At 32.5% G+C, this 16,613-nt stretch overlaps 2 protein-coding genes across 3 annotated transcripts; both read left to right on the top strand.

Annotated features, from left to right (window-relative positions):
* The first annotated feature begins 2,039 nt into the window (after positions 1 to 2,039).
* On the top strand, positions 2,040 to 8,172 carry LOC114425055 (COP9 signalosome complex subunit 4). Its single transcript, XM_028391798.1, has 15 exons — positions 2,040 to 2,245; positions 2,424 to 2,555; positions 2,642 to 2,793; positions 3,569 to 3,672; positions 3,791 to 3,851; positions 4,188 to 4,280; positions 4,380 to 4,480; positions 5,633 to 5,741; positions 5,836 to 5,880; positions 5,959 to 6,027; positions 6,104 to 6,195; positions 6,293 to 6,335; positions 6,886 to 6,945; positions 7,176 to 7,235; positions 7,830 to 8,172. Exons 2-15 carry the CDS (start codon positions 2,426 to 2,428, stop codon positions 7,902 to 7,904), a joined length of 1,194 nt encoding a protein of 397 aa, XP_028247599.1. The 5' UTR covers positions 2,040 to 2,245; positions 2,424 to 2,425; the 3' UTR covers positions 7,905 to 8,172.
* Positions 8,173 to 11,122: 2,950 nt separating this feature from the next.
* LOC114425052 (autophagy-related protein 3) lies at positions 11,123 to 15,668 on the top strand. 2 transcript variants are annotated; one of them, XM_028391796.1, is made up of 10 exons: positions 11,123 to 11,436; positions 11,553 to 11,623; positions 11,754 to 11,870; positions 11,961 to 12,127; positions 13,140 to 13,213; positions 13,896 to 13,947; positions 14,371 to 14,436; positions 14,702 to 14,829; positions 15,142 to 15,243; positions 15,380 to 15,668. In XM_028391796.1, the coding sequence occupies exons 1-9, from the start codon at positions 11,276 to 11,278 to the stop codon at positions 15,236 to 15,238; spliced, it is 933 nt and encodes a 310-aa protein (XP_028247597.1). In that variant the 5' UTR covers positions 11,123 to 11,275; the 3' UTR covers positions 15,239 to 15,243; positions 15,380 to 15,668. The 2 variants fall into 2 exon arrangements, with proteins under 2 accessions (XP_028247597.1, XP_028247596.1); XM_028391795.1 differs by having other exon boundaries at positions 11,124 to 11,436; positions 13,128 to 13,213.
* Positions 15,669 to 16,613: the final 945 nt, after the last annotated feature.

The following is a 16,613-nucleotide window of genomic DNA, read 5'->3' as shown; positions in this document are numbered from 1 at the left end:
ATAAAATTTGAACCAGGTGTATTTAGGATCGGATCGGATTAATTTAGAATATGAGTAACATAAATATTTACTTTTATTGTATAAAAAATATTTATGTTTAACTAATGTGATTGAATTTTCAAGAATGATTTGTAATTCATCATTGTACATGAAATTATTTAAATTAAGCAATGGGGACTTAAAATTCTTAGAAAAAAAAATTACGTCTTGGCATAAGTCTTATGAAAAATATACAAAAAAAAGTTAATGAGTAAGAATTTTTTAGTCAAACACAAATAATAAAATGTATTAAAAAAAAAAATACATAATGACTGTTAGTAAAGTTAGGAATGAAAAATTGACGCCTTGGGTTGGGTCGAGTTATGTTTGACCTTAACTTGTCCCTAAATTCATTTAGTCAAATTTTTGAGACTTTAACTCATTCTTAGACTCCAATTCATCTAATATTTATGAGTTAATATAAGATGAGTTGGGTCAAGTCAAATTTAAAGAATCAAAATAGCTTCAAATTTTGCACCTACTTGGATTCACTCGAAAATATAACATAAGGTTTGATTAATTGTTTTTTTTTTAAATCATTTTAAACATAATTATTATAAAATATTTTCCAAATAGGAGTGCATGTGTTAGAGGCTTATTTTTATTTGTGTGCTGTGAATATCTAAAGTGGTTCCACTATATTTCTCATCCATATATCACTCACTCAAGAGAGACCTTCACAGGACTTATTTATATTCTTTTTGTATGCATTATTTGAGAGGATGACTAGGGAGCTTAGTGTAATGTATCATAAGAGGATGATTATTGAGCTTGCTTACATTTATAAGAGCAACACTTATTGTCACTCACACAATTAGAAAACAAGTTCTCCTTGTGTATTGTAAAGTGACACACACTGCTACTTTCAACTACTACGTAACACAAACTTATTTTCACTGTATATGTGGAGTAGATACAAAACATTTTTTTTCTGTTATGTATTTTTGTTCAGCTACACAACAACATAAATTTTTTTCCATCAAATTTAATTTTGTAAGAAAAAAAGGTTGTAAAGTGAAAAGACAAAAAAGAGGGATATTGCACCCTGATTTTTTTTTTTTCGGAATGATGAATCTAAAATGTAAAATTACATTTTGCGGAGCACTCTCTTTTTCGGCTTTCAGATGATCTATTGGAAAGATAAAAAAGCATTTCAAAAAATTGCTAATAACATGGCCCTAAAATCAATTCAGTAACTTTAGCTAGGATATTTCTAAACACACTTTCCATCTTCACTTGTGCACCTCCTTACACTCATTATTTTTCCAACTATATCCTGTTTTTTTCAGAAGTTAGTGCACCCCCTTCTCTGTCCCCTTTATTCTTTATTTCGTTCCATACTATCTCATTGTCATTATCACCGAATGAAATCATACAAATGAGCACATTCAAGTAAATGAGTAACACAAACTCCAAAACCCTATCAAGGAATCTGATTAGGGAAATTCCTTGCCCAAACTCTCTCACAGTAATTAAAAAAAGTTTGTGCAGTGAACCCAGTCATGGCAACACAAATTCCAAATTTCTAGGCCTACTAAAAGACATTAAATTAATTATTGAAGCAACCATCAATGAATTCAAATAACATTGATTGCTGCAATTATAGTTTTATACCTGTGATTTTAAATCAAAGTGAAGCAACAGGTTCTAGGGATTGGGTTCTGTGCAATCTAAACAATAAAATGAGAATAAAATTGTGCTAATCAATTTGTCATAAGGGTAGATTGAGTTTGATTTGGGTGCTTCATTTGGATTTAGGTAATTATAAGAGATGGGGAGGGTAAGTTTTGTCTCAAGTTGCAGAATAGAAGGGGGTGTAGTGATCTTCATTGAAAGAAAAGGAAAGGATACACTTGAAACAAAGAAGTAGAAGTGGGTGTAAAAGTAAAGATGGAAGGTGTATTTAGCAACACCTCTTTAGCTAAAATTTAGGCCCAGCCTAAAGTAAATGTGAAGTGGAATAAGCAGCCCAATGAAAAGTGTCAGAAATTTTTTGGGTGAAATGAACCGACCGGGTGGAACAGTTTTCATTAGAAATTAAGAACCGAGGACAATATACGAAGGTGAAGAGGGTTGAGTTGAGAGTTCAGACTTGAGAGAGTGTCGTCGTTGATTCCAATTCACGACGCAGGAGTGAGGAATCACAACCTCCACCGGCGAAACCTGTAACTGTCGGCGACGCTCAACACTCGCACTACGCCGACAGGTAAACCTTACCAGCCGATTTCACTCTCTACTGCATGATAATCACTATCTTTTCACTGTTTATTTGTTACAACTTGCTAGAAATATTGAAGAATCGGAAATTCTGTACTAGTTTTTTATTTTAATTTAGGTTTTATAGATTTTGTTGCGTTGTGTTGATGAATGTTGACGTGCAACAGTGATGGAGAGTGCTTTTGCAAGCGCTTCTGCGATTACAGACCAGAGGCAAAAGATAGAGCAGTATAAGCAAATACTTGCTGCCGTCATTTCATCTAATGACATTGTTCAGGCTAGGAAATTCATAGATCACAGTTAAGTCTCTTTTCCCATCTAGGGTTTTTATGCGGTTAGTGTTCAACATTATCAAGCTCTCAGACCTTCGAATTTCATATTTCAGTGTTATCAGATGATGTTCCATTAGTAGTGTCTCGGCAGCTTTTGCAGACTTTTGCTCAAGAGTTGGGAAGATTGGAGCCTGAGATACAGAAAGAGATTGCTCATTACTCCCTTGCCCAAATTCAGCCTCGTGTTGTGTCATTCGAAGAGCAGGTTTTGAATTTTGTGCATTCGGCTAACATACTGCGTGCTTGTAGTAATGTTTTCTCTCGACGTTTAGTTATTACTTCTTAACTGCAATTGGGATTTTGTTGTTGAGAACAAAATCGAAAAATTAAAATAAAACTACGGCTCTGTGTAAGCATGCTTGTCATTTTGTTGACTAATCCTCTGCCCTTACTTTGCTAATAATCAATTATCTTGTAAATTTTCATTTAGTTTCATGGATATTACTTATTTACGTGTTTAGGGATTAAATTCTACAGTACAAAAGATAAGCATAAAAAAAAAAGGCAATTTAGTTATTTGAACACAACAATTGTGCTCTTTGGCCCAATTGCATAAATTGTAGTGAGGTGGTGGCTGGGAGAGGAATGAATCATTCTTTTTATTCAGAATAACAGAATCACAAATTTTAGTTATGCATTCAAAGACTTCATAAAAAAAGTATAGTCATCAGGGTTTTTGATGTCTGGAGAAGTTGAAACAAAAAGTGAAGTTAAATTTTGAGAAAATTAAATAAATTATTTTGTACTAAGTATTGTATGAGGAAACTTGTAACAAAAAAAAAAGTTCTATGATGAAACTGGCTAATTGTAATTGTGAATTTGGTCTTTGCTTCTAAGCAAAAAGTTTCTCTCATCATCACATTATGTATTTTTGTTTTGGCCCATCACCCAATGCATGTTTAAGTATACATTTTTCCTTCCTCTTGCATTTGGTTGACTCAATTCAATTACTCTAATGGCCACTTGTTGTTTTATCATAGGTTTTAGTTATTAGAGAGAAACTTGCTGAGCTTTATGAATCTGAGAAGCAATGGTCAAAAGCAGCTCAAATGCTCAGTGGTATTGACCTTGATTCAGGAATGAGGTTTCAGAATTTCTTACCTCCCATATTTATTTTCTTGTGTAAACTACTATAATTATAATTCAGCCAAAATTTAAGATGTCTCTCTTTTACTTATTTGTACTTTCATTTATTTTATCAGGGTGATTGATGATGGATTCAGGTTGTCAAAGTGTGTCCAAATTGCTTGTTTATATCTTGAGGTATTGACTCTTTTCTGCAATGAAATCTATATTTGATTGAAGTAGCGGCTATTGGGAGTCATAACAAGCCACACAAGAACATGAGTATCCATATCTATAATTTTTAGTCTTAAAGCATGCCCTACCTGTTCTTGTTCTACATCTGCATATTCAAGAAGGTAATATTTTTATAACTGAAATGTTTATGTTTCTTGTACTCTTATACACATGCATAAGGAATAATTTTAATGCAGTAAGTATGGCAACTATTCTTCCTTTTTTAAAATATGATTGCACACTTGTTATTAATGCGAGAGCCATAAAATTTATTTGAAAAAAAATTTGCTTATTTGGCAGGACGATGATGCTGTCAATGCTGAAGCTTTTATTAATAAAGCATCATTCTTGGTCAGCAACAGTCAGCATGAAGTTCTGAATTTAAAGTACAAGGTTTGAAAATGATAGCTGCTAAAGGGTAACGGAGCTTAAAAGATAGATGCCTGTGCCTAGCCTTCTCTGTTTTTCCCATTTTTTCCTTTTTGTTTTCAGGTTTGCTATGCAAGGATTTTGGATTTGAAGAGGAAGTTTTTGGAAGCAGCATTACGATATTATGATATATCTCAAATTGAGAAAAGGCAAATAGGAGACGAGTATGTATTTTCATGTTATTTTTCCCTCCCTTAGGTTTTACATAATCATTTTAGGGTGAATGAAGAGAATCTGTTTGCATATATCTTGACTTTGTGTCATTGTACCCCCCATCCTTTTTTTTTTTTCTGTCGTGGGAATAGTCTCTCGCGTTTGCCTATATATTCTTCAGCTTATATTTTCTTTTGAAATCACTATTGTTGCAGATCCCAGAATTTAGCTTGATACTACAATCCAAATCCTTGTTTCAATTGAGAAAATAAGGGGTTGTTTGGTTTGAGAACTTTTTTTTTTCATTCTCTTTTTTTATTTTTAATTACAAAAATGACACCCTATTATTGTTTTCTACCCAAATTTTTGAAAATAGTAAATAGAGTGAAAACAAGGTGGCATTTTTATATATTTATAATTGAAAGTAAAAACAGAAAACACTTTTTCATATCCTATGGCCCCTAAGATTCCAACTAACAACCATACATGAATGCTTGATTGAATGCTTAATACTTGTGTACCTGATATTTGTGCCAGAGTATGAATCTTTGACATTGTAAACGAAACTGCCTAGTGTGTGTTTGAAAAACTATCAGAAACTGCATTTGATGCCAATACACCATTTACTTTCTTTCACATTTGATGCCATTGAAAGTGGGGCAACACATACAAACACACTGTTTTCAAGTAGTTTTTGCAAACTGCAATTTATTTGTTAATCTTGACATCTTGTGCATTAGTACTAGATAAGGGTTGTTGCCTTACTTAATTCTGATGATAACATTCACATTTTTTGGATCCATAATGAATCTATTTCCTAAACTGCATTCTAGTTTGGTCTACAAACAGTATTACTTTCTCAGTCCATTGGGAGGCAATATCTACATCTTGTAATTCACATTCTGTGTTTTAAATGTGGTATCTCAGTATTTATTAAACCAATAGAAGAACTTAATATGTGAGTGAGGGCCAAATGATGCTAAATGTTATACATATCATGAACATGGGCCTTCAACTTGGCTGGCCCCCTGGCCAGGAATAAGCTCATATTTGTAATATCTTGGGCATGTGTCCAATGTGGTTTATGTTTAGCCTATATATTACATTTATCTGGAATGCTATGGCTCATAGGCAGGCAGTTATCTTTATTTATAATATTATAGGGAGATTAATGAGGAAGCACTTGAACAAGCTTTATCTGCTGCTGTTACATGCACAATATTGGCAGCTGCAGGACCTCAACGTTCCCGTGTTCTTGCCACTTTGTACAAGGTGAATGTTTACACATTAAACAATATACAGATTTTGGAATCCTGTTTGCAAAGGTCAAATCTCATAATATATAATGTTTGTGGGCTTGGATTAGGATGAGCGGTGTTCAAAGTTGAAGATCTATCCAATACTGCAGAAGGTATCTCCCCCTCCCCATCCCTCCTCTCTCGTATGGCCTTCCACACGGATCACATAACATGAATCTCTTGAATATCAGGTGTATTTGGAGAGAATTCTCAGAAAACCAGAAATTGATGCTTTTGCAGAAGAATTGAAACCACATCAGGTTATTTTAGTTATATGGTATCTTCATATATTTGGAAGTAATAGTCAGTATGCCTCAGCTTTTACTTTTCGAACAGCAAGCTCTTCTTCCAGACAATTTCACTGTGCTGGACCGCGCTATGATTGAGCACAATCTTTTGAGTGCTAGCAAACTCTATACTAATATCAGGTTTGGGAAATTATACTACCAGTTTATTTCTTATGTCTAGATCATTTTAACATTATTAGGTTACACGCATTTTAAGCTCTGTGTGCCTCTCTTGCAGCTTTGATGAGCTAGGCACGCTGTTGGGGATCCCACCTCACAAGGTAAAGAATTTTGTGTCAACAGTTATACTTATTTTTTGGCAAAGAGCAAATAACAGCGGTGCCTTTTATAGAAAGAAATATACTTTTCTGTAATTTACCATGTCATGTTTCTGGTGTATGTCCCTTTTTCATGTTGAAGATTTATTTTTGTTTAATCATCCAATTTAAATAATGAAAAAATGTTCAATGTTCCCAAGGATTGACTTGGTGATGATGACTCGTGTTAATTACTGAACAAAGGTTACAGACGAGGAAAATTGCTCTTGTATTTTTTCTCTAGGAATGCTAGCAACACAGTTTAATATACTCTATTATTGGTTAAAAATATTTTGGAACTACAAAATCATGAACGAGACATTAAATATGAAGTGAGACCACAAAATTTTATAATTTCCAATAAGATTATGCCAATCATAAAGAGCGTGTTATAAAGAATGTGACAATGTGTTGTTAGTTCTCTCTCTCTCTTTATTAACGTTCGATGGTCCTAAAGTTTGTTATATTCTATTTATGTTGATATTTCTTTCTCTCTAATAATAACTTTTCTCAGGCCGAGAAGATAGCATCAAGAATGATTTATGAGGATAGGATGAGGGGCTCTATTGATCAGGTATAAATAACAATTGCCACCTCTGTTTATAAAAGTATACTAAGGAAATAGGAATAATAGTTGAAGGAATCTTCTTGTTGGATTGCTGTATGGGAACTAGGAAAAGGTTTAGGGTATGATGTAGGAGGAGAGTTTTTAGCTGTTCTGAGAGTGGGGAAAACATTATTGCAAGGTTTTTAGTTTCTAAACCTCTTTAAAAAGTTATGGTATATTTTTATGATTTATTGCAGGTTGAGGCTGTGATACATTTTGACGATGACACTGAAGAGTTGCAGCGATGGGACCAGCAGGTAATTTTGTTATAAACATCTGATACTTTGGATGTCAGTGGTTGTAGGTTGGATTAAATGAATAATCGGGGAATGATTATAGGTGGGTTAAATGAATAATCAGGGAATGGTTGTAGGTGTATTAAATAAATAATCAGTGAATCTCACACTCTCACATCTGTTGCAGTTACATAAAAGTTGTGAAAATTTCAGTGATATATTATAGCACACATTTGAATTCTTTTAAAAAAAATATGAATAGCTAAAACTCTGAAAAATTAAACATTCTTTCCAATTTTAGTATTTCTTGAAGAATGAATCTCAGAAATAAATAAGTTGATGTTGAGTTTAAGTTTTCGATATAATCAACTCCCATGGGCCTCAAGAAAAGGAGAATTAGAAAAGTAATAGTTGACTTGTATACCTTATGTATGTTACTTTTGTGCTTAAATTAAATGTACTTGTAGGATGGACTTGTGTTTACACTATAGCACGTATACTGTGAGGACCATATTGTTTAACTTCTGATTGAGCGAGTCAGCGTGTTGTGCCGCCTTAGTAACCATCAATAGTTCAATTTCCTCACCCTTTTACTAATGATGGTTTTCGTTGCAGATTGTGGGCTTATGTCAAGCCCTCAACGATGTTTTGGATAGCATGGCCAAGAAGGGTTTTCCGGTTCCTGTTTAACGTGGATGGTTGACAATTTCTTTGTTTATACATTCTTAGTAAAGCATCTTTTTTTTCTTTTGTTGATTTTTTGTGAACTTCATTATACAAACGAAACCATTAATTTCCTTATATATTTGGTCCAAATTTGGTTTACCCCAAGGGCTTGTTTAATTACTGCTTCTGCTTAACGAGTTTCTGAAGCACATCTTTGTTGTGCTTTTTGGTTCTCCGCAGGTATTTACATTCTCGAAAATTTTATTCGGGACATCTTTTGTTTGTGGTTAAATGATGTTGTCCACTTATTTCTTATCTATTGCATTTTATCAGCAACTTTATTTAATAACGAGAAAGATTGTGTTCCACTAGTTTCGATAAAACATCTGCAGGCCATTCAGGGAAAAAACCCGCAGGAACTCTTCTAGTTATTTCGTTATTTACAAACAATTCAGCTACGAAGTATCATAGTCACGACTTGCCACACGAATACCACAATGTCTATAAGTGAATGCATCAATTTTTATAATTGTAAGATATGTTTGGAATAAAATATTAGTATAAAGTTTCGTATTTTTTTTATATTAATATTACACAAAAAAATAGTGTAATATTAATGTAAAACCAAAAATCCTAAATCAAAATAAAGATAATAGTTCATAAATCACAATTGAAATTTGAATGTGATGTTGATATAACAAATTTTCATTTATTTAACCAGTATGACATTGCATTATTACTTTTAATACTGATAAGAATATGAAACTAATTAGTACTAATTTAGTAAGAGTTATATAATATTGATATAATATCCTTCAGTTTTCGTCATCACATAATTTCTCTTATAATAAATTTCTTCTTTCCCCACTTTCGTACAAAATTTTGTAATTTTTAACATGTTCAATAATCAACATTTATTTGATATCACAAAAAAAAATCATGCCTTATTAAATCTTTAAAAAAAATAGAAGTAAAAATAAGGAATGAGGAACAATCAAGCAGGGATGACTAATCATTGTAAAGAATAACTTCTATTTCTATGAAAATGAAAGATATCCTTCTCTTACCATGGGATTAGTAAGTATCACAAATATGAGTATTTTATATTTCTAGCTGTTTTTGTAAAACTTGTACTAAACATGAAAAAGTGATATTTCTAAGTCTGCATTCTCAAGAATCTTTTTTGATACCTTGAAATAAATGTCTCTTTACAAAGAGATGAAATATTCAAAATTCATCCACTCAAGTCAGAGTTAGTTTGAATATACACAATATTTTGACAGAACTGATCTAAATCCTAAATACGAAGTACTTATCAACCATAAGAAGTAATTTTGTAGAATGTCTTTGAAGTAAATTGTGTGCAAGAAACACCAGATGCTTAATTTACCATTATTTAGCTGCCCTATTTCTAAGTTGGAACGGCATAACTTGCTTCTTCTGCATAATGAAAGCAAGCAGAAATATTTACCATAATGAAGCCCATCAATATCATGCCAATGACAAATCTCCAGCAGCCAGTGCAGAACATCTCTCCCCAAATGTACTGTGTCTACTTTCTTCTGTTTCCAAATAATTTTCCTTCTTACCCTCAGGTTTTCTAAGTAATGCACCCTCAAATTCCACAAGTCCCTTGTCTCCGGCAAAGTCTTCTAAAAAATCATCTGCGTCTTCATAATCAAAAGATTCCAACTTGTCAAATCCATTCTTCATTTCTTCCGTCTGTTTCTCTTCATCAACATAGCCAGTTGCCTCAGCCACAGCACCACTATATTCACCATAGCCTTCTCACAATTGGAATCAAGCAAAAGCTTTTCTGGGTCTTCAAAAGCAATCAAATCAGTTTCATCATCATTGTTGAGACACGAATCGGTGCAAGAGCAAGTAGAGAATCTATGTCAAAATCATGACAGGGGAGTGATCTAAAAGAGTCCCAATGATGAAAATCACTCTCCATTGTGGATAACCTCTCTGAAATGTGGTGCAAATGATGGGGTTTTGATGGATGATGAGAAGAAACTTGTGCAGCTAACAGGTTTCCTATGAAAGCGAGTTTATGTTTGATGTCGTTGGAGAAGGAGTCCGGGGACTGAGTCTCGGGGCCAAGCAGCAACGCTTGGTCGAGTATAGATTGGAGTTCTTGGAGTTTTGCCTGCAAATTTTTGTAACTCTTTGCCATTTTCTTCAGGCTTCAAACACTGCCTATTGTGTTTCGTGGAAACGTTTCCACAATTGTCTCTGATTATAGATGGTAACTGTCACCCCATTTACTCAACCGTTTTCTAGATGAAATCAAAATTATTGTCGTGCCAATCAATAGGTCGTTTTTATTTATAAATACGAGTATTGTTTTTCTTACATATTTTAAAGAAGATCGAGTATTAAACAATTTTGCATTTTAAATAGAATTTATATTTATTTTTGTCCCATTAATACTTTCTTTTTTCTATTTTGGTATTTGAATGAATATTAAATCAAATGAACATCAAAGAAATTATAATTTCTCAGAGGATAAAAATCACAGATTGGATAGGATAAATAATACGATAAGACAATCACATCAAACAATTGATTCAAATTAATAGGATAGAATAATTTACTAACGGGATCTTAAAAGGATAAATTTAAGTATAAGTATGTTAATATTATTTTTAATTAGCAATATACTTTCCTTTTGTAACTCCCACATTACTAGGAGGAAACTTCAAGTTTAATTAAAAAACAGTGCTACCTATTATTTTCCCATAATATTTTAATTAAAAGCAGTAGTAAAAATACTTGCAGGATTGTAAGTAGATTGTTTTCATACTAAATAAATATAGAGGTTTCTAAAGATTCTTTTTATTATATAATTCTAAGCATATAATATAAAATTATTAAAAATTAAATAGAATATATGTTTACCATGTAAAATCATGAATTATCATAAGATTATAAAATTTTGTAATAATAATTTTAAAAATTATATCTAAAGTTATTTTTAATTAAATGATAAAAAAATTAACTTAATTATATTTCTAATCCCTAAAATTTGAAATAAATTCAATTTTGGTATATCTTATTTTATAATAAAATAAAAGATTAAAAGTATATCTTAACCATAAATTTATCATATTGCCAAATTTAAAATATTTTTCTAGTATTATCTATATAAATTACTTGCTCCGAAATTAACAAACATTGATAAAGTATATATAAAAACATTTCCATATATCATTTGATGATGCCGTTTTCCCTTGTGTTATATATTTTTGAGCAATCTACATCGATGAGGTGTTGACAAAGGAAACGTGTAGTACGAGGGCCAATTTCCAAAAACCTTTTGTCTCGCAACCTCACCTCTTCCTCCTTCAATCTCTTTCGGAATTTCCCAAAATCCTTAGTGGGAGGAAGAGATGGTTCTGACTCAGAAGATTCACGAAGCTTTCAAAGGCACCGTCGAGAGGATCACTGGCCCCCGAACCGTTTCCGCCTTCAAAGAAAAAGGAGTTCTCAGTGTCTCCGAGTTCGTCACCGCCGGCGATAATCTCGTTGCCAAATGCCCCACCTGGTCCTGGTAATTCTAATTTTCATTTTTCCGTCTTTTCCTGATTATATTCAAATTGCCTCTTTTAGCCTTTCGAAATCCCAATTTGAATGATTTAGTAAATGTGTGATTCTGTTTTCCAATAGGGAATCGGGTGATCCAGGCAAGAGGAAGCCATACTTGCCACCTGAGAAACAGTTCTTGATTACTAGAAATGGTATGATTGAGATCTGAGTATGCCTTTACATCATGCGTGTTTTTTTCTTCTTCTCCTAAAAGCAAGCAGTAATATCTGAGAATTTCCTGTTCTGTTTCATGGTCATGCTGATTTTTGGAGTACTTAACAGTGCCTTGTCTTCGGAGAGCTGCATCTGTTGAAGAAGAATATGAAGCTGCTGGAGGGGAAGTTTTACTAGATGATGAAGATAATGATGGCTGGCTAGCAACTCATGGGAAACCTAAAGGTATGTATTGCTATTGGACTGGAGGCTTGTAAATTGTGTTTTGGCTTTAATCCTTTTATCTTTTGCCTTTGCATTCTTCTTCTTTTCAAGAAACCAAATCTGACGAGGATGAGAATTTACCTTCCATGGAAAGCCTAGAAATCAGCAAAAAGAATTCTATTAAGAAAATTCCTTCCTACATGGGAGCTGAGGAGGAAGAAGATATTCCAGATATGGCAGAGTTTGATGATACTTCCAATGTTATTGAAAATGATCCTGTAAGTTGATACCACATTGTTGGAACTTGGAAGTGGGCTTTCTGTTTCCTAACTGTCCTGCATCAATTTCAGACTTGATGTTTCAGTTTTATTGAATCAAATGAAGGACAATAGAAATATACAGTCTGCTATTTGCAGATGTAGTGTCATAGGTCAAAGTTTCTTTTAGGCTGATATTTCCTAGCGTTTATATTCTTTAATTTTGAGAGAGAAGTTGGGAAGAGATGTCTGAAGAGCAGTCATGCTGCTGCACAGTAGTGTCATCACATTTTCAGTATACATTTGAGATTTTGGGTGTCATCACTTATTCAGAATAATCTTCATGCATATGATCAAGGAATAACCTAAAGACCTGTTTATTTCTGTTTACTACTATAACTATGCTTTTCCCCTGCCTTCTCCTTTTAGAGGGCTATTAACTTCTCTAATGGCTGAAAAGCCTGAAATCCTTTATTTAAAGTCAGTTGCCATTTACTAAGTGATCATAAATGATTTTTTTAAAATGACCATCCAAGTATTTTACTAATTCAGTAACTCCAAAATGGAGGTTTGTGTATCTTGATTGAGCATGGTATGCACCAAACCCAGTTGTTTCAGGGTACATCATGTCAACAAATATAGCTGAATGTGCATGCATCATTACAACCTCTTTGAGAATTTAGAATGAAGCCTAGAGTGACCCTAGAACCACATGTTAATGGCACCTAGTTTCTCTACTCCTCATTCACAGTTAGTATGATGGTTCAGGAGATAATTTGAGTTAAATGACTGTTTCACTATTCTCTTCTAATGTTTAAGTAGGTAGGCCATGACGCACCTGATGGTTTATTTAGTTTTTATTTATTTATATAATTTGTAATAATATTTCATATATTTCTCCATTTGATTTATTTATTTATTTATTTTAAGAATTAATTCACTTTACCAGTTCCTGCTATTTATTTGATACTGATTCAATAAATGTGATTCATGTCTTTAATTTGTTCTTATGCTAATGGAGGCCACTCTTCAGTCCACATATCTAGTCGCTCACGAACCTGATGATGATAATATTCTTCGAACCCGAACTTACGATGTCAGTATCACGTAAGATGAGTTTCAATATAAATTTTCTTGACTGTCATTTTATGCATGCTACTCTCTACTTTGAACTCTCCACTAGGTTTATTAAATCTCTCCCTCTATATTAATAATTTTTTATGACTTTAATATCTATAACACAAATTGTTGAAGTGGAGTTCTTGCATCTTCGAGGGTGACTCTTTTCCCCCAAACTCGTTATAAGATAGGATTATGTCTATGGCTTCTCTTTAATGTTTTCATTATGGTTGCTTCAACGAAATTGCTATTTATGATATGATGAAAAATTTGGTATCCATGATCCATTGTTGAGTTTAGTTTTGATACTGTATTTATAAAGTTTTAGGCAGATTCTAAAATTTCACCAGTTATAAGCAATTATTTTAGGAACAAAAACCAGAAACATCTTTAAAGTGTAAACTGAATATGGTCTATTGTTTTAAGAATTATAAATGTGAAACATGTCACCAAACAGTTTTTTTTAAAATGTTTCTGTGGACAAGAACTGTGGAAGTGGTATAATTTTCTATTTTGGACAATATCTTATCTTGCCATAGTTGTACTTTACCACCTTTTAAAATCAGTAAGCCATACCTTACCACTTTTTTAAATTAATAATATACTTCATAGTAGAAGCAAATAGTTTTCAGGCAATGATTTTAAAAGGTGGACCTTGCTCATTTTGCAGGTATGATAAATATTATCAAACACCACGAGTATGGCTTACTGGGTATGATGAGGTTTGTTTTATTCTCTTGATCCTTGTAACTATAATTTAGTCACTTTTGACTAGTCTATATTGGGCTATAGCAGAGCTACTAGAACTAGAATTAGCATTTCTGATTTAAACTAGCGAATAAAACCTGATGTGTCCAACCAAAAAATAAAATAAAAAAGACCTGATTCTTAACACGTGGATGAACTATAGTGAATGTATTCTTCCTAGTTTTTATGAATAAGGATGGAATCATTTGCACAGTCCCCCTGACATCTATATGAAGTATTGGGACTACAAAAATGAACTTGTGTCTGACATTCGTGTCAAACTTGGAATTTTAGAATGAGACTTTTCTTGTCGCACACGTTATATTCTCATTTAACCCTTTCATCATTTCCAAATTCCAATTCTATAATTTGCAAACTTATGTTCAATCTTGTGGCAGTCGAGAATGCTTTTGCAACCAGAACTTGTTCTTGAAGATGTTAGTCAAGATCATGCACACAAAACGGTGAGATATGGCACATGAATATATATAGGAGATGTATTTAGTGAGGAGTAAATCTTAACCGTACAACTACACTGGAATGGTCAAGATTAAAGGGTATTAAAATCGTATGACTTTAAAAAAATGTAAAAAAACATGATTTTTGTATTTTAAACTTGACCATTCATGGTTAGATCTAATATTCAATATTGATCTCTTTTATTCTCTCATAAAAAAGACCGTCTCACTCTAATTCTCACAAATGTTTTTTGAACTAAAAATGTTGCAGGTAACAATTGAGGACCATCCTCACTTGCCAGGGAAGCATGCATCTATTCATCCATGTCGACATGGAGCAGTGATGAAGAAAATCATTGATGTGTTGATGTCACACGGAGTTGAGCCTGAAGTTGACAAGTAAACCCTTTCTTCCTAAGATATTGCTTTCAATTGGAGAAACTATTCATTCATATGATATAAATCGACATGGTCTTTTGATTAGTTCAATATGACTACCGTTAACCCATGCTGTGGCACCAATGATACAAATATTTCGTACCAATTAGCTTCACAAACGTATAGTCATTGGATATGGACTTTATCCCCTTACTTCTAGTTCATGAGTCTAAAGTGACATAACTGTTCCTAATAACTAACACACACACACACACACACATATATATATATGTGTCTATGAGGTAATATAATCATATATACTTATTTCTGTAGGTACCTATTTTTATTCCTAAAATTTATGGCTTCTGTAATTCCAACAATTGAGTATGATTATACCATGGACTTTGATCTTGGTAGCTCCAGCCATTGACTAAGGTAATTGCTTATTGTTTGTACTATTTAAATCCTTCACAAGGCATGGTGCCTCATGCTGTGTAGTTATACAGAATATGCACTTTTCATGACAGATATTAGTCATTGTGATGCTTTGTATTCTTTGGTTTTTTTTCAGATTTTAGCTGCATGTTCGGGTATAACACGGGCATATTGTCCATTGTTGCTTTTCATTGATCCAAATCACCAATACTTTTCTGTTATTTTTCTGCGTATAATCGTTGATTGTCACATCACACAGTTGGTGTACATGTCATGTAAATTATGTCCTTGAGTCATGACTATCAGAATGTTGAACAAATCTCCTTTCCGATGTGTACATAATTGACATATCCATTCGTAAGACGACTATCTAATGTTATGGTTGTCCCTATAATATAAATTTAAACATGCTTGACTTCTTGTTCTTGTCAATGGTTAAATTAATCTGTTTGGCATTCGATAAGTTGATGTCTTTCTAGTTAGCAAATAGAAAATGAAATGACAAAAAAATGGAGTATGTTTGGATTTTTTTTTTGTTATTATTAATTAAAATAATTACAGATAACTTTTTCAGTTCTATTTCTTGTTTTCAAGGATTCGGATAATATGAAAATATTTTAGTTCTCATCGTTTTCTATAGTATGTTGGGAAATTTTGTAATATTTTGTAATTATTAATGAAAATAGAATGTCGGAAAATGAAAGATAATGTGATACTCGTAGAAAAAGCTTTAGTTATTAGACTTTACCATTTCAGTGCAAATACTACCAAATCATGGAATTATCAAAAGTTTCAAATGGTGAACAAAACTTAGTTTGTGTTTTCACTTAAGTTGGGAAGATAGAATGTAAAATAAAGAAGAGTATATTATGCTAAGTTAGTTTATGAGATAATATAAACGATTTATAATTTTTTTATACACTTTTTGAGTGAAATCTACTTGGATTATACCATCGAATAAAATCTAGGATAAAGAAGTGTCAGAATGATAAATATATCTAGGCGTACTTATGTCATAAATGTGTAAACACACACACACCATTATCATGTTTTCTAAATTGTATTAGTATTTTTGAACAAGTTTCTTTTATTATATAACAACTCTTGTGTTTTATGTTGATATAAGTTTTAATAAAACAAAATGGGTTAGAAAGGATGAAAAATAATGCAAGATACCCAAAATAAAATTCTCAAAATAAATAATATTCATAGTATTAATTAAGTTAAGAGCTATTCTAGTAAGATCAAGACCACTATGAGCGATTCAGCGAAAAAAAGGACCACTATGAGCAATGGTTTTTTTTTACAGAACTATGAGCAATAGTTTTTTTTTTTTACAGAACTATGAGCAATAAAAGCTCAAACTTTAT

Source organism: Glycine soja, chromosome 9 (assembly GCF_004193775.1).
Source record: "Glycine soja cultivar W05 chromosome 9, ASM419377v2, whole genome shotgun sequence".
In the NCBI taxonomy this organism is placed as follows: domain Eukaryota; kingdom Viridiplantae; phylum Streptophyta; class Magnoliopsida; order Fabales; family Fabaceae; genus Glycine; species Glycine soja.
Note: the sequence above shows the minus strand (reverse complement) of the source record. Positions and strands in the feature narration are given on the sequence as shown.